We start from the raw sequence: 16,808 nt of genomic DNA, 5'->3' as shown, positions 1-16,808 counted from the left end.
GTGGTGTTTCGAAGGAAGAGAACCGGCCTGTCACGGATAAGCCCTGTGCATGCAACGCCAAAAATAAGAGGCCGGGCGGGGCAGGCGTCAGGCGTGATTCGCCGGCACAGCCCCGTCGAGCGTGTAGCTGAGGGTTGGGGCGGCGCAGGGCGGCCCTGCGCTTACGCTTTAAACACCCAGCGCCGGCGCTCTCTTGTTCTCTCAGGTCTCTTTCGCGACCAGAAACCTTCAGAGGGTGTTGAGCGCGTGTCGTCGTAGAAGCAGAGACGGCAATCGCACCCAGGCAGCGGCGTGGCCCGAGCGCGCAGGCTATCGATAAGCACGATTCTTGGTACTTTTCCCACTCCCGCCCGTTCTTCGGCCCCGCTCTGCCTGGGGTTTCAGTCCGACCACTGCGAAGCGGCCATGACCACCATTATGTATAGCCTCGCTGACGCTCAGCTCAGCCCTCATATGACGCATCCTAGGACCCGCTGGCCTATCCTGTCTTATAATCAGCAATCATGCCCTTCCCTGTGTCTGATGAGATCCGCCGCGCCCGGCACGACGACCCAGAGGACGAGCAAGAAGACTACTGGGAAGAAGTTCGAAAATCCGCCGAGGACGTCTGGGAAGACCTAACCACTCTTCCCACTGTTGTCACCATCATGGGCGCTCCCTTCACCCTCGACAGCACCGGCCTGCCGTCGTGGATGAGTCTGAGCACCGATGACCTTCCCGATGCCCTGAAGAGCCGCCTGCAGTCGACAACGTCGGCGCAACCAACGGCCGTTTCGTCGACCTTGATCCCCATCTCGAAGACGTCTGTTACCGTCACTCCTGCGACTGAACTTGGAAATCCGGGCGCCCACGTAGGCTCTTCGGCCACGCACGGTGCTCCATCCTCAACCTCAGCGCCCGGTCAAGCAGGAAGCTCTGCGAGCGCAGCGAGTACGTCGTCTTGTTCTGAAGGGCATGGACAAACATACGGCCAAGCCGCGCCGTCGCCGGGTCCAACTGGGTTTGATAGCAATGGAGGAGTAACAGTCTCATCAGGTTCCACTTCAGCAGAACAAGACCATGACTCCGGTCCACCCCTGGGCCTCATCTTGGCCGGTGTCATAATCCCCGTTCTGGTCATCTCATTGCTCGCCTTCACTGCCTTTGTTGTCATGCGTCGCCGGAGGCAGAAGAGAGACGCAGAACGTGCCATGGCAGCCGACGAGATGAAGTTCCGCCACAGCGATGACTCCCAACAGCCGCCTTTCGTTCAGCAGCCTCCGGTCCAAGAACCCCCTGCGATTCGAGAGCCCTCTCCGCAAGATTCACCGAGAGCAGTGACGCCTGTACCAGCCCCTCCACCCGTCATCGTTTCGGCCATGAACCCGGCGAACAACTCCTCGTATTTCACCGGCATCGACACATCCGAGGCCCTCTCCGTCCGCACAAACTCGGTACGCAGCGGCCAGAGGCCGGCTGGCTTCATGCTGGACGGAGAGTTCCACGAGGAGCCTCCGCCACCGTATCGCCCACGCAGCGTGCCACCCATCTCTAGGGGCTCGAGCATGCGCACTAACTACCGAGCTGACTATGCAAGTTCTCAGCCCCTCCACGATCACACCCGAGTCGTCAATCCGTTCGCAGATCCGTCGGATGATGACAACGTTTCCATCATGTCAGGGCCGCCCATGAACCCGTTTGCGCGAGAAGCAGACGACCATCTCTCGGTGGTATCCGACATGTCGTATCAACACGAGCCCGCAACGGTGCACCAAAGCGTATGACGTTAGTCCTTTCCGTTAATAATCAGGAATCATTCCTATCCTTCTCTTCTTACTCGTCTTTGGTCAGCCGTGTCGGGCACAGAAAATGGGGGATGCATGATGATGACTACTTTTCTTTCTGGGTGAGAAGGCAAGGCGTTGGCTGGTATCTTTTGTTCCTTTTTCTTTCGCCTGGTGTGGATGTGAGGGGCTTTGTGCCGAGGGCGTTTATTGACGGAGAAGACCCGGTATGCCGGGCATGGATGCATGTCATTGAGACGCCGGAAAAGGGATGGTGATAGCATAAGCATTCCGAACCACTACTTGCCTGCCGTTAATCAATTTATCTTGCCACTGGGTAAGCTTAAATTTGCCGCACGGCGCTAGACTTCCGAGCGCTTCTAGAACTCTTCTGGACGTTAATCCAGTGATCTGCCTGACTGCATGATCTGCCAGCTTGGATAGGAATCAAGACACAGGCAAGTCTCCAACATCTACCACCGTGCATGGCCACTTGCTACACAAGGTGAAGACCGGATGTTCTTTCATCAAAATTAACTTTTTGACACTCCGGCGCAAACGTCACAGGATAATCCAGCGACCATCCGTCTCCACAGCGGCCATTGGGTGACAAGCGGGAGCCAATCATGGTAGTCCAGTGGCACTTTTGCTCACGTCGCACAGCATAGTTGAATGCTTGGCCCCCCTCAGTCTTGCTCCCTGGCATCCCCACCAATATCACAGTGTTGCTTCTCCTGCCCACACACCCCGCTTCGTACGACATGAGTGCCGTCAGTGATACCTACGACTTTGAGAAACGTCTCCCTGCTATCCCTGATGGGCTGTGTGATCTTTGCCGCCACCCGGTCGCTGGCGATAACATTTGCCGGCCCTGTCGCGCTCTGAGATTGAGAGAGGACAGCGCCACAGCCCCACAGCAATTAGTTTTTCCAGCAAACACCAATTTATGTCAATGCTCATCCGTGTCCGTAACTCTACAGAATAAAGTCCCCATCTGCGAGTCATGCGGCAGCGATCTCATCGACATCAGGCATATCTACTACACCATCAGGAGCCAAGGACCAGATGATATCTCAACAATTCCTGTGACACCAGGTTCAACTATCGAGCCATTTCGCAAGTACATGTATGCTCCGATCCAGCAGGATAAGGAAATCCGCTTGGCTGTTTTACATCCAGGCACGATAGCTGAGCCCATCCATTGCACACTCGTCCGCATGAATATTGAGGACCTACCCCCATTCGAGGCTGTCTCTTACACATGGGCGGACTCAAATGGCGATTCTTCACTGTGCAAGAACGTACTCTGTGGGCCAAGCCGTAGACGTCTGGCGGTGACCTCGAGTTGCGAGAATGTCCTTCGCCGTCTTCTTCTGAAAAAACTAAAGCGCCTCATCTGGATTGATTCCGTTTGTATTGATCAATTCAATGTGGGAGAGCGAAGCCACCAGATTCGCTGCATGTCTCGAATCTACTCGAGCGCTTTTCGAGTCCTGGTCTATCTAGGGGAAGGAAGCGAGTCAAGCAAAACCTTGTTTGACTTCTTCAATTTCACCTCTCGAACGGAAAAGTTCCCCATTGGCTACCTTCCTCCAAGTATGTTTCATCACTATCCGGACGATGAGACATTACAGATTCGCGCACAGGTGATAGTAGCAATTCACGAACTTTTCCAAAGGCCGTGGTTCTTCCGGGCCTGGGTCATGCAAGAGGTAGCTCTTGCAAAACAGGTTGTAGCTATGTGTGGGAACGATGTTGTTCCCTGGCATTCGCTCTCGGTACTCAACCTCACCGGCAACCGCTGGAATCTGTACTGGTTGCCTGAGGACCCTGACGTCCAACGGTACAAAGACGCCGCAGACTGGTTTCCTCCTGCGGTCCGGCTTCAAATTGGACACACGGACAAAAGCCGCAATTTATGGAACCTCGTTCGCGATGTCCGAGACGGTCATTGCAGTGACCCTCGCGACAAGATATTCGCCATCCTCGGGCTGGTTAACGACATGGATACCAAACCATTCATTCCCGATTATTCCAAACCCGTGGTCGAAACCTTCCTCGATTTTGCCAAGTATCTCATCTCGGAATCCAAGGCATCCTTGGTTGATATCATACTAGAAAGTCAGAGCAAGACCCATCTCGCGGGATTGCCGTCATGGATTCCAGATTGGTCCGTGGCGCAGACATCACTCGTCGTCAGCGAAGAGCTCATGTCATACCTTCTCCCAGCTCGAAGTGGCCCGGATACGCAGCTCGCCACATTTGTGCCCAACAGCGCGGCACTCGATCTTTTCGGGAAAGCGATCGACACGATTCACTGCGTGGATGTGCAGAAGACCCCTCAAGGCTGCATCATTCGCCCAATAATAGATAAAATACCCAAACAGCCAGCGGCATTTGCCGACTGGCTAGGATGGTGGGAAAGTGCATGCGCCTGGTGGGACGAGAGTGGCGGCGAGAGTGTGTGGAATCGCATTTCTTTTCCAAAGTTGTCGGACATTTCCCCCGGGCTCACGTTTCTGGATGATGTCCCCTACGACCACCGCATCATGCAGCATCTCAACGAGCTGTTCTTTCGTATATCACGGTGTCGTCCTTGTTACCAGTCACAGCGCTCTGGCGACTGTGGGCCTTGTACTTCGTGCATTTCCCCTCTCATGCAATCTTTCGAGTCACTCATTCCTACGTTATGTGCTAGCCGAGGACAGACGCTGTTCCTCGGGGAGCAATCTATCTTTGTCGGGGCTGGACCTCTCGCTATGATGGAAGGAGATGAAGTGTGCCTTCTTTCAGGCATGAGGCTTCCGTGGGTACTTCGTCCCTACCAGGATGGCTACCAGCTTGTCGGCGAATGTGCTTTCTTCGGCCCAGGCGAGCACTGCGACAAGTGTAAGCCGCCGAATCCTCGGGAGTGGAAGCGCATGATTATCTATTGAATAATCCCGGATATATCGGAGAGGTTACGAGGTTGGCCCAGAAAGTATTGGCCAGCTGATCTCTGATAGCTTGTCCGCTCAATCCCTTGTTGCAGAAAGTCCAAAACAGGGTATTCATGTGTAATCTTTCGCCCTGTTTTTTTTTAGTTATTCACGAATCTCGAACCCCAATCACGTATTTTAAACGATTCATTGGTCATTATGTCTATCTGTAACTTCGTTTGTTTCCTTTTATGTTCGTCAGACACCAGTCGTGATGATCTATCGTACCGGTTTTTCTCATTCTTTTTTTTGTTTCCCAACCCGGTCGTATACTCCTGAATCAATGCGAGAATCATTCTGTTTTGCTCCTCTCATGAAAATGCCTTATGCCCATCCATCCCTTTACGCATCCTCTCGCCGAACTTCATCATGGCCCAAATGCAGGTAGAACCCCAGACAAATGAAATGACCGCCAATCCGGTGAACAGCCAGCCATTTCCGATAGCAGAAATGAGGGGCTGCGCGACGACACTGCCGACGCAACTGAAGATGTTGCGAACGAAGTTGTTGAGAGCGATGCCATTGCTCGCCTTCTTGGGCATGAACTCGGTCAGCATGGTGGTGGCCATGGCGAAGATGAGCATGCTGCCGATGCCGAAGAAGAAGTTCGCAATCATCGGGCACAGCCAGAAGACGCCCTTCTGCGCCGTCCACCCGTACCACACCAGCGCCGCGGGGAACAGCGCGGCGCCCAGCCACGCGTTCTCGCGCATGCGGTCCTCGGGCCGGAACTGCAGCTTGCCCGTCACGGGGTCGACGCGGTTCTTGCGCACCGCCTCGCGGCGCATGATGCTGTCGATCCAGCGGCCGCCGAAGATGGACGTGACCATGTAGCCAAGCGAGTTGGGGATGTAGAGCAGGCCGACGATGACGGTGGAGAAGCCGTAGGGCTGGTGCGAGAAGGTCGTCTCAATGCTGATGTTGAGCACATACAGGCAGGCGAAGGCGATGGTGGCGTACGAAACGACAAAGAAGATGGCCGGAAAGCGCAGGTAGAGGATGATGCGGAGCGGGTCGATGAAGCAGCGGCGCACGACGAGGAGCCACTTAGTCGTTGTGCGCTGCACACTCTGCCGGGTTGAGACGCGCTGCAGTGAAGGCTGTGCGGCAGTGTTGGTGGCAGGTTTCTCCAGGCCTCCGGCGGCCGCCTCGACCTCTTCAGCGGTGTTGCTTCCGGCAAGAGGGTCGTCTGTCTTCTTTGCTGCCTCTTTCTCAGCTTCAGCTGCAACGTTCTTCGTACGGCGCAGCGTCTCTGGAAGCATAAAGCATATGCTGAGCCAAACGACAGCGCCATAGATGACCAAGAACCACTGAGTACTTCTCCAACCCAAACCCTGCGCAAGTGCGCCACCGACGATCGGGGCAATCAGGGGCCCGCACAACGGGCCTAGATAGAAGATACCCATGGCGCGGCCACGCTCCTTCACCTCCCAGATGTCAGCGATTGTGCCACCACCGACAGCCTGCACACTGGCCGACGCGCCTCCGCTCAATACCCGCATAACGATCAGCATGGAGATGTTGTTAGCCACGGCAGAGAGGATACCCCAGAGGATAAAGAGGACGAAGGAGCTGAGGTAGATGGTGCGGCGGCCCAGCGTCTCGGAAAAGGAGCTCCACCATAGCGGAAAGATGGCCATAGCCAACATGTAGAAGGCGACACTCATGTTAGTAATCGTGAGGGTAGTATCGAGGTCGGCGGCAATGTCATTGAGGGCGGGAAGGATAATGGCCGAGCCCGTGGGGGCTGCCATGGCCGCCAGCGCGACGAAGAAGGTGATGGTCCATTTGATTTTGCGGCTGTACTCGTACGGATTTGAAACTTCCGGGATCAGGCACAGGTGGGCGAGCAGCCCTCGACGCTCGCGCCGGGGTATGACGGTGGGCGTCCGGGACACGGCTGACGAACGTGATGCTATGGGGTGCAATTGGGGGGCCTGTTGGGTTGCGTCCTGCTCCCGGTGAATCTCATCGTCGTCGGATATTACACTGCTGGTGCCGGTCTTGGGCCTGTCTTCCTCCGGTTCCCTCGCCGATGAAGGCTTGACCTCGAAGCCGACGTCCTTCTCCTCGTCTGACATGAGTGGCTAAAATCTGATTGTCGTGAATGGTTTCTTGGTCGGAGGATTGCCTCGGCACTTTCCTAATGGGGCGGAGGAATAGCCGATGCTGCGCGATATGAGTGCGTCGGGAACGAGCGGGGGCTCCCGAGGGTACCAAGAAGTCAGGAGGGGGAGACTTGGACGGAGAAAGATTGAGAAAACAAAGGTATAAGGCTTCCCCTGTGTCTCACGATATTTGTAGCCATCCGCCGCACGGGGCCGTGTTGCGGGACGGAAGTGTTCCGAGCACCTCTAGAATTTTTGCTGCTCCACCGCACTTGGGCTCTTCCGAACACGAGTCGGATAAGAGAAAGAGGACGGTGGTAGGAGCCGCTGAGCGCAGCGGCACGTTTATCGGGCGGCGCGCCATGATGATAAAGCAGCTGCACGCACCCCGCTTCAAGCAGGCGATTGCCCGAGTCGAGGGATGCGGGAAGAGGCAGGCGATGCCGGCTATCCGCCCCAAAAGCGCGAAGGCCGAGCGGGTCACTTGATTGCGGCGCCGCTGTCAAGCATGGCCAAGCACTCGCTTAGTGATGTGCCCCGCGCTGCCGTTCCTGGCCTGGCGGCGGGTACCTTGGTGGAACCGCATTCGTCATTGGTGGCAGCGAAGCGTCATACTCCAAATCCTAATTCAATCTTGCAGTCAGCAGGGCTCTTGAGTCGTTATGTTTCGCCGCAGTCAGACGTTAAACCAACATTCGTCACGACCTCAAAACCCCTCCACGCCCACCGTCGACTCCCACCACATTTCCTGCCATCAACCAGTGTTCACGCGCGCAGCTCCGACCAGCCCAGTCCCACGCTAGAGTTTACCACCTGCCAACCAACATCCAGGCCTCACACCGCCCTTAAGCTACTCACCTCTAAACAATGCAGCCCGAGCCTTCCGGCCGCGCTAGCCCTCCACCGGGCAAATTCAACCAACATCCCACCGACGCCCGCGAGCGATTGCGCACTCATTTCGGTAGCACCGAAGCCAGGGACCAGGGTGCACGTTGGGACGACCTGTGGAAAGAGGGCGACTTCCTGCCTTGGGACAAAGGCTTCCCCAACCCGGCGTTGCGCGAGCTGTTGACAACCCATGTTTTCCCCAACCCCAAGAAGGACCTCACCAAGGAGGTGCGTCCCATGGTGCCCGCGCCTGTCGATAGAGAAACAAAGAGGCGGAAGCGCGCGCTTGTGCCTGGCTGCGGTAAAGGCTATGACGTCGTCTTGCTTGCCTCGTATGGATACGACGCGTGGGGGCTAGAAGTGAGCACTAATGCCATCGAGGCGGCCAGGAAGTGGGTGAAGGAAACCGAGGACAACGAGTTCCACAAGTATGAGACGATTGACAACGACGTTGGACGCGGCTCTGTCAACTTTCTGCTTGGTGACTTCTTCAAGGACGATTGGTTGAAGGAAGCTGGAGGGGAATTCGACTTGATCTACGATTATACGGTACGCCCTTATCCGTCTTCTATTCTTACTTCTTTGAGCCAATGTGTCTAACCATCTTGACCATAGTTTCTCTCCGCTCTGCCTCCCGAGCTTCGTCCAGCGTGGTCGCTCCGGATGTCGCAGCTCCTATCCCACGATCCGCACGCCGCGCTCGTCTGTATCGAATTTCCTACATATAAAGAGCCGTCCACAGGCGGCCCTCCATTTGGCCTGCAGCCGAGGGTATACGAGCAGCACCTCAGTCGTCCGGGAGAGGAGTTGAAGTACGGCGAGGACGGCCATATCGTTGAGCAGCGAGACGAGAATGGAGTGGTCCCCAGGAACAAGAATGGACTGGTGCGGATTGCGCACTATCAGCCCGAGCAGACCCACGAAATCGGGAAGGGTACCGATTTCGTGAGCATTTGGCGGCACCCGACTGCATGAGCGACGATCTTTGTCAGAGCGCCTCGCCTTTCAGAACGGCCTCCTCAGACGAGGTCCTGTCCCTTCATTAAGGTTCCCTCTTGTAGAAGTCGTGTAAATGTTGTGGAATCAAGCTCCTTTCCTCAGAGAATTGTAATGCTCTCCCAAGCCGAAGCCGTGTTTGTAGTACGCCAGCCATAATTCCTTCTCTTCTCCATTGACCGGGGCCTGGCCTTCCGCACCAGCCTCAATGGTGTCGACCCTCCCATCGGAGTGGAGCACCTTGATGTTGACGCCGTAAGTTCTTGCCAGCGCCAGTAATTCCATGTGTCCACCCCATTCTCCAGAATCCCGGACCTTGACCACGTAGGAGTCAAGCGGCTCTTCCATGAATGGGGCGAAGTCATCCGGGTGCGACGCGATCCAATCGGCGGCTGCCTTTCTCACAGTCTTGTAGCCTTCTTTCTTGCCATCAGCTTCCCCGTTTTCTTGTCCAACGATGTTTGGCGCAATCCGCGGCTTCAAATCAAGGCCCTGATCTGTCATGCCATCGGCAATGGCGCTATACAAGCAGTGTCCATCAGCACGAATGATCTGCTCCTTGAGCCCGCGCTTCTCAAATTGCTCGACCAGAGCAGTGCGCTCGGCCTTGCGCAGGTCGGGCATTGATTGCGCCTCTGCAGCGGCCTCGGCGACCAATGCCTCCTGCTCAGCGGCACGACGAGCCAGGCGAGCCTTTTGCCGGTTGCCCTTGCGCTTCGGTCCCTCAGATTGTTGCGCGTCCGGGGCGGAGGCGGCGGCGGCAGTGGGCTGCTGGCTCGACGATATCGAAAGCTTCTCGGTGGCATCTGCAAGATCGTCCTTGTCACCTCCGTCTTCAACCGTGTACCCATCAGCTTCGGGCTCAACGATCCCATCACCGGCGTTACCGGTGAGCTCTGCAATCTCGCGCTCTTGCCGCTCCTTCAGCTCCTGTTCGAGTCTCGCGCATTCGTCGTTGACACCTTTGCGGGTCTTCTTGGAGGCGGCCTTCTTCTTCTGCGTAACGCGGGCCTGCAGGTCGCGCTGCTCCTTGCGGTGTCTGGCCTGTAGCTCTTCCATGGTCGGCGTGGCGGGGTGTTGAAGAGATGGATGTGAAAAGAAAGTTTGCAGTGCAGAGCTCTCGAAAGTTTGGGGAAAGCAAAGAGCGAGTCAGCCCCGCGGCAAAGCCACCCACTTGTGGCACAGGGCGATCCCCCTCCCGTTTCGGCGGCGCCGACTGCCTCGGCATTGGCATTCTACGTACGTTTCCCCAGATTACTGAGGCGGGAGCTCGCTGGGCAAGCGTACTACTTGAATAACCGCCTGCCGCCATGCCCCAGCTTTGCTTTCCGCCTCCAGTGAGCTGAATCAATCAATTCCCGCCGCAATGGATGTCAACAACCTCTTCAGCGTCAAGGTACAGTAACAGCTGCTGCATCACAGGGCGAAGCTAACACGATGCCGTTCCGCTCGCTCAGGGCAAAGTCGTCCTCGTCACCGGCGGCGCCAAAGGCATCGGCCGCATGATCTCCGAGGGTTTCGTCACCAACGGCGCCAAAGTCTACATCTCCTCGCGCGACGCGAAGGCGTGCGACGCCGCCGTCGCCGAGCTGAACAAGGCGGGCCAGGCCAGCGGCGGCACTGCGCACGCCATCCCGGCCGACTTCTACAAGGAGGAGGAGTGCAAGCGGCTCGCAGCCGAGCTGGGCCGGCGCGAGGAGAAACTGCACGTGCTGGTCAACAACTCGGGCTCCAACTGGGGCGCGCCCTACAACGAGTACCCGGAGTCGGCGTGGATCCGTGTGCTCACGCTCAACCTGCACCGTGTCTTCACCATCACCCAGCTAGTGACGCCGCTGATGGAGAAGGCTGCCAGCGACGGCGATCCGGCGAGGGTTATCAATATTGGTTCGGTGGATGGGCTGAGGGTGCCTGCGCTCGAGACGTTCGCGTATTCGAGCAGCAAGGCCGGCTTGCACCATCTGAGCCGTGTGCTCGCGAACCACCTCGGCAAGAGGAATATCACGTAAGTTTATTATTACAACTCGAAAGGAAACCACCCAAGCTTACGGTGCGATAGCTCCAACACTCTTGCCTGCGGTCCGTTCGAGTCGAAGATGATGGCGGCGACGCTGGAGAAGTATAAGGAAGAGATCGAACGGGGCATTCCACTGCACCGCATTGGCAGCCCTGAGGATGTTGCGGGCGCCTGCCTTTTCTTGTCCAGCAAAGCTGGCAGTTATGTCAACGGAGCGACCATCACTTTGGACGGTGGTAGCGTGATCAGTGCGAAGCTTTAATCTTCATCAGTGCAGTTAGAACAAATTGTATCAAGGAGGTAGCTGAAGTCTGCCTTGCGGATGGTACGGCCGTGGCTCGAGCGCATTTAATTGAAGCGGGCACCAGGCCTCTATAGATCAAAGCTATTACCCGAAGCGACCGGTGAGGAAACGATAAACCGCTAAGGCATTCTATCAATAATCTAGAAGGACCTAAGACCATGTAATCAGATCGCTCCTTTGATCAGACTCCAAGCGTGAACCGCGTTGAACCCGAGAACTTTGGGCCCTGCCGATCCTACATCCTCCGCGCCACGCTCGAGTAATGCCCGCAGATCACTTGGTATCACCAGGAGAACGCCAACAACTAAACAAATTCTGACAATCAAATCCAGCAAATCGATGACCTCAGTGTAGCCGAGGCCGAACCTCTGCGCTAGGAAAAGCTTGAGCAGACACCTCTTATAGAGCCATGCATCGTGACAATTCCGCATGACGTATTCATCGCACGCTGCAAACCCTCTCGGTCTGATGTCTTCGCGGATGAAAGCTGGATCGGGTCCCTGCGGAAAATCAGGGTAACTTGGTGCTGCCGGCGCACAGCGCCATTTGCGGAGAAGCTGCCAACCGATAGCATCTCCTAATCGACCAAGTTTGGGCTGCAACGGCTCCGTGTACCTTGGATGATTCAGAGGCAGAAGCTTTAGCATTTGGGGGTTTGATATCCACGCAGTTCTGTTTTTCTCGTTGGTAAAGAGAGCTTCGCGATCTAGGGCCTCGGATGTGTGGTTGTAGTGCACAAACCGGCTGTAGAAGGCCGGACTAGTCACATTTATGGCCAGAGAGTTCGTAGGACCGCCTTTCTCTCCGCTCGGGGAAAGATATTCTTGGGTCTCACCAAGGCCAGGAGCAGGTGTGTATGAAACCCGAACGGGCTGGTCCGTGTGGCTTACAAGATACTGAAGGTATTGGCGGAAAAAACCTTCCAGGTGCCTGTAATTTCGTGTCAGTAGATGACTTTTGTTTAGGCAATTTATGTTACTGACTTTTCGATTGTTGTGGGATCCCGACCAATACTTGTAGGCGCGACTTCTGGACGAAAGAACACCTCAAGGCTTCGCCAAAAGTAAAGCTTATAGGCTTCCTTCAGGATTCTTGGAAATGTGACGAAGCCCACCCACCACCAGTTTCCAATGAAGCACAAAGCTTGCCAAGTGGACAACGTATTGGGATCCCGCGGCGCACCAACTGAAAACACTCGAGCTACAAGTTTCGCGTGCTCCTCAGATGACCGAAGAACAATATTGTTGTCGATATGGGGAACGCCATCTTGACTTGTTTTGAACGGATCAACTGCAGTGAGAGAATAGGAGCCTTTCCTTGAATTGAATGGAGAAACGTGGAAGTCTTTCGCCCAGGCATCGGTGAATTTTGTAATTTGTCTGGCATGATCAGTAGCGTCATCTCGGTTCGACGTGCCATCGTAGTCAGGGCTGGAGCCCTTTAGAAGGTACATGCGCCTCTCGCCAAAGGTGTTGTTCACCTCTAAAATCATCATGACGAGCTGATGGCTTGCCGAGTAGATGTACCAAAAGGAAACAGGGTTAAAAGAATAACCAAGGAATTTTGCTGCCGTCACAAGGTAGGCATGGTGCCATTCATGGTCGGAGACATTCTGTACCAGTTAGTATTACCCGGTCGATGAACTACTCCACACATACCTGAGATCTGAGATATTGCGTCAACTTTCCCTTGAGATCCATGTTATGACCACGCTCGAGGTAATCAGATCCTTGGATATAGAACCACCCTTTTCTTTTAGAAACTCGGGATGAAGAGCATGGATCGACGGTTAACATTGGCGTGCTAAGGCAGCTGTCGTCCTTCGGGCCAACCGGAACGCCGACAAGAAGGTACGAGTAGGCGAAAGAATGCTTCCTGGGGAACATGCGCGCATGCGTAGTACGGCAAGGGAATAGAAGCGGCCTGCAATGTTTCTCAGGATTTTCGTCATCCGTCCGGATGTCGTCTTGGTTGCCATGGCTCTTAAAAAACAGTTCCGATATCAAGAACGTGACAATCAACAAAGCCAAGGATATAATAGGAAGAGCTGGAAGCGAATATTCAGAGGCGAGCTCAAATAGCTTCCTAATCAATGGGGGACTGCTGGGTAATAGGCCGGCGAAGAGAGCCAGACCATCAAAAACCGCCGTTTTGTCGCCAGAGACAAGCCTGGCAAGCCATAGTGAGACCCAAGTGAAGTAGCAGGCGGCCACGACATTAGATGATGCGTTTCGGAGAAAGGAAGTGGCACTTAGGATTGCCAAGACAACCACGACGAGAGAAAAAGACAGGTTTGGGCGAGCTGGACTCGCGTTGCTGACAGCCGGTGAAGACATACGGGGGAAGTGGAGTGCTGAGATGGACGTGAAGCTGGAGGCGTTAGATCATCACTGCCGGAAATGTACAGGGATACCATGCTTGCACTATGACGTTTCGGGTTAAGCGCCTTAGCAGACGCCGACTTGCCGATCGATTTTCTACATCGCCCGCAGAAAACTTACCTCCGCGTTCAAGCGCAACTGCACTCTGCGCCGAAGAACAATCCACGCCCAGCACCCTTCCGACCGCCATAGGCTTCCACCGCAGACATGGCGCCCATAGACATTACCGATTCCAAGAAGCGCAAGCGCAAGAACAGCAAAAAGGCTGCCGAAGCTCCAGAGACAGCGACTGCCGTCACCGAGGCCGCGCCCGCACCCAAGAAGTCCTCGAAGGAGTCCACCAAGAAGTCTTCAAAGGCGTCGAAGAGAAAGCATGCGGAAAGCGAAGAGGAGAGCGACGTCCCCATGAAAGACGCCGTCCCAGAGGAAAGCGAATCGGAGGAGAACGAGGACGGTGAGGGCGAGCCTCCTGCAGACGGTAGCGACAATGAGGAGGGTGATGCGGAGCTGGACAATGCAGCTACCGAAGCTTTCGAATCGAAGCTGTCTCTTCCCGCTGTAGATGGGACCGACCCGAAGAAGTTTACGGACCTGAACCTGTCGGAGAAGACCCAAAAGGCGATAAAAGAAATGGGCTTCGACACTCTGACCGAGATCCAAGCCAAGGGCATTCCGCCCCTTCTGGCTGGTAAGGATCTTCTTGGTGCAGTAAGTGGACTCTAATATGCGCTGAGCCAGAACACTGCTGACTTTGGCACAGGCAAAAACTGGATCCGGCAAGGTATGCAAAATTACAAACAGCCAGCTTGTTCCCAAAAGCTCACTATGCTCTAGACCCTCGCTTTCCTCATCCCCGTCGTCGAGATGCTGCACAGCCTCCGCTTCAAGCCCCGCAACGGTACTGGTGCTATCGTCATTAGCCCCACCAGAGAGCTGGCATTGCAGATATTTGGTGTCGCACGGGAGCTTATGGAGCACCATACACAAACTTTTGGCATAGGTTTGTTTTTGGCGTAAGAAATCGTATAATAATGGCAGGCTAACTTTCTTCCCGCAGTCATGGGAGGTGCCAACCGGAAGGCCGAGCAGGTCAAGCTGGAGAAGGGTGTAAACCTTCTTATTGGTAAGCTAACCCTGTTCTGCTGCAGTTTGCAGACTTATAGACTTCTCTGTACTAACATCGTTCCAGCTACTCCTGGTAGGCTTCTCGACCATCTGCAGAATACCCCCGGTTTCGTGTTCAAGAACTTGCGCACGCTTGTCCTGGACGAAGCCGACAGAATCCTGGAAACCGGTTTCGAAGACGAAATGCGCCAGATAGTAAAGGTTCGTTGCTGTTCACGAGACGCCACAGTGCATTAGTGAAGCAGGTTGAGACTGACATTGCAATTAGATTCTTGGTAACCCTCAATCGCGCCAAACTGGTAAGTGTGACGAATGTACACCCATTAGCGCACAGCACTGACTCTTGTAGCGCTCTTTTCGGCAACCCAAACCACCAAGGTCGAAGACCTTGCAAGAATCTCGCTCAAGCCAGGCCCGCTCTTCATCTCAGTCGACCATTACAAGGAGCATGCTACTGCTGACGGTCTGGATCTGGGCTTCGTCGTGTGTGAATCGGATCTCCGGTTCAGGTTGCTTTTCACCTTCCTCAAGAAGCACCAAAAGAAGAAGATCATTGTTTTCACAAGCTCTTGCGCATCTGGTAAGCCATCCTACCCTTATGCTGACTAGTCATAATACTCATTGTCTATAGTCGAATACCTCACGAGCTTGCTCAACTACATCGACCTCCCTGTCCTGGGTCTTTCAGGAAAAATGAAGCAGCAGAAACGGACGGCTACCTTCTTTGAATTTGCCAACAGTCAGGCCGGTTGCCTGATTGCAACAGACGTGGCAGGTGAGCGAACCCATTTAATCTATTTCCGTTTCAAGAGGAAGCTAACAAGTGCAGCTCGTGGCCTTGATATCCCTGCCGTGGACTGGGTCATCCAGCTGGACCCCCCTGATGATGCGCGCAGCTTCATTCACCGTGCCGGACGTACGGCAAGAGCCGGCAAGACCGGGCGTTGTCTTCTGGTCCTTAACCCCTCAGAAGTGGGCTTCATCAAAGTGCTCCGGGAAGCGCGAGTCGAGCTTACCGAGTTTGACTTCCCTGAGAAGAAGCTGCTCAACATCCAGAGTCAGCTCGAAAAGCTGATTTCGAGCAACTATTATCTCAACAAGTCTGCCAAGGATGCGTTCCGCTCCTACCTCAACGCCTACGCTAGCCACAGCCTTCGCAGCATCTACTCGGTGGAAAAGCTAGACCTCAAGAAGGTGGCACGCAGTTTTGGGTTCTCTGCCCCTCCACGGGTGGACATTCAGCTTGGCTCAAGCATGAGGGACAAGAAGCAGGAAGGCAGAAGGGCGTATGGCAGTCAGCCTCGCCAGGCGAAGAGGTTCAAGCACTAAGCCGCACGTGCTCTTGAAGCACGATCAAATGAAAGGGTACGTTGTGTGCTTAAGGTGGCACCACGGAAAAAAAGGGAGTAAGGCGTTTGGGTATGTAGATACATCATTTTAATGAGAGCCGGATGCTCTGGCGGATGCCGGTGGCTTGGCGTTGGTGGGAGAAAATGCAGTAGACATTGGAATGCGAGTATGCCTTGCGCACTGCTGAACATGTTGAAAATTCTGCCTGGCCGCGTATGTCGATAGATTCTTCTGCACCGGGACGCCCGGGCCATTCATTCAACGTCCCCCGTGGTGGCTCAGCTACTGCATTCTTATGAGCCAATCTCGTGCAATCTGCGCGCTCGAGGCTGAGCCGCGCTGACGAACCCCACCTATCGATATCGTTTTCTGGTATACGAGCCTAGCGCGGATCAAAGATAGAAATCGATGTTAGTGGTACCTTCGCGGCGAGCCAGACCTACCGGCGCCCAGCCCCCCACCAGATCCGTTAGCTGGTACCTAGTTGGTCCGTTCTGGGATGCAGAAACCGGTATGGGAATTTCCAAGCTTTCCGTGTTACATGTGACATCGCTAGACATATAGGCTGCGGTTTCAGGATGCATTCAGAACAGTGTCTCACATCGTTGTTCCCCGCAATCACAGATATCAAATACTGAGAGCGTGGAGCTCATGGAAATGAGAAGGGCGAGGGCAATTATACAAAACGTGGAGAGTTCGACCCGCACGAGACATCATCGGGCACGCTAGCGAACGTTAACCCTCTCGCAAATATGGTTTGGACGTGAGGCACAGCGAGCTGCGAATACTCGCTTGGGAGGAGCTGCATTGATGCCGTCTGCCTTCACGTGCCAGGACCACACAGATTTTGTATCAGCGTCTCACATTCGCCGCTAGCCGGTGTGCGCAATTCGCAAAG

The 16,808-nt window shown here is 54.9% G+C and overlaps 6 protein-coding genes across 6 annotated transcripts; 4 read left to right on the top strand and 2 right to left on the bottom strand.

The window, feature by feature from the left end:
- Positions 1–503: 503 nt before the first annotated feature.
- On the top strand, positions 504–1,763 carry LTHEOB_2378 (uncharacterized protein; the record flags this gene model as incomplete). Its single annotated transcript, XM_035511183.1, has 2 exons — positions 504–930; positions 1,036–1,763. The coding sequence occupies 2 exons, from the start codon at positions 504–506 to the stop codon at positions 1,761–1,763; spliced, it is 1,155 nt and encodes a 384-aa protein (XP_035364087.1).
- A 3,289-nt stretch (positions 1,764–5,052) lies between these two features.
- Positions 5,053–6,822, bottom strand: LTHEOB_2377 (MFS multidrug transporter; the record flags this gene model as incomplete). Its single annotated transcript, XM_035511182.1, has 1 exon — positions 5,053–6,822. The coding sequence occupies one exon, from the start codon at positions 6,820–6,822 to the stop codon at positions 5,053–5,055; it is 1,770 nt and encodes a 589-aa protein (XP_035364086.1).
- An 894-nt stretch (positions 6,823–7,716) lies between these two features.
- On the top strand, positions 7,717–8,712 carry LTHEOB_2376 (Thiopurine S-methyltransferase; the record flags this gene model as incomplete). Its single annotated transcript, XM_035511181.1, has 2 exons — positions 7,717–8,286; positions 8,353–8,712. 2 exons carry the CDS (start codon positions 7,717–7,719, stop codon positions 8,710–8,712), a joined length of 930 nt encoding a protein of 309 aa, XP_035364085.1.
- A 108-nt stretch (positions 8,713–8,820) lies between these two features.
- Positions 8,821–9,792, bottom strand: LTHEOB_2375 (Ovarian tumor otubain; the record flags this gene model as incomplete). The annotated part of the gene is made up of 1 exon (XM_035511180.1): positions 8,821–9,792. The coding sequence occupies one exon, from the start codon at positions 9,790–9,792 to the stop codon at positions 8,821–8,823; it is 972 nt and encodes a 323-aa protein (XP_035364084.1).
- A 307-nt stretch (positions 9,793–10,099) lies between these two features.
- LTHEOB_2374 (Short chain dehydrogenase reductase) lies at positions 10,100–11,012 on the top strand (the record flags this gene model as incomplete). The annotated part of the gene is made up of 3 exons (XM_035511179.1): positions 10,100–10,129; positions 10,191–10,738; positions 10,793–11,012. 3 exons carry the CDS (start codon positions 10,100–10,102, stop codon positions 11,010–11,012), a joined length of 798 nt encoding a protein of 265 aa, XP_035364083.1.
- A 2,630-nt stretch (positions 11,013–13,642) lies between these two features.
- On the top strand, positions 13,643–15,889 carry LTHEOB_2373 (ATP-dependent RNA helicase has1; the record flags this gene model as incomplete). Its single annotated transcript, XM_035511178.1, has 10 exons — positions 13,643–14,143; positions 14,196–14,216; positions 14,270–14,435; positions 14,493–14,558; positions 14,625–14,761; positions 14,829–14,859; positions 14,910–15,140; positions 15,192–15,335; positions 15,390–15,476; positions 15,534–15,889. 10 exons carry the CDS (start codon positions 13,643–13,645, stop codon positions 15,887–15,889), a joined length of 1,740 nt encoding a protein of 579 aa, XP_035364082.1.
- Between the last annotated feature and the right edge of the window lie 919 nt (positions 15,890–16,808).

Source organism: Lasiodiplodia theobromae (assembly GCF_012971845.1).
Source record: "Lasiodiplodia theobromae strain AM2As chromosome Unknown scaffold_6, whole genome shotgun sequence".
Lineage (NCBI taxonomy): Eukaryota > Fungi > Ascomycota > Dothideomycetes > Botryosphaeriales > Botryosphaeriaceae > Lasiodiplodia > Lasiodiplodia theobromae.
The sequence above is the reverse complement of the archived record's forward strand: the minus strand, read 5'-3'. Positions and strand labels throughout refer to the sequence as shown.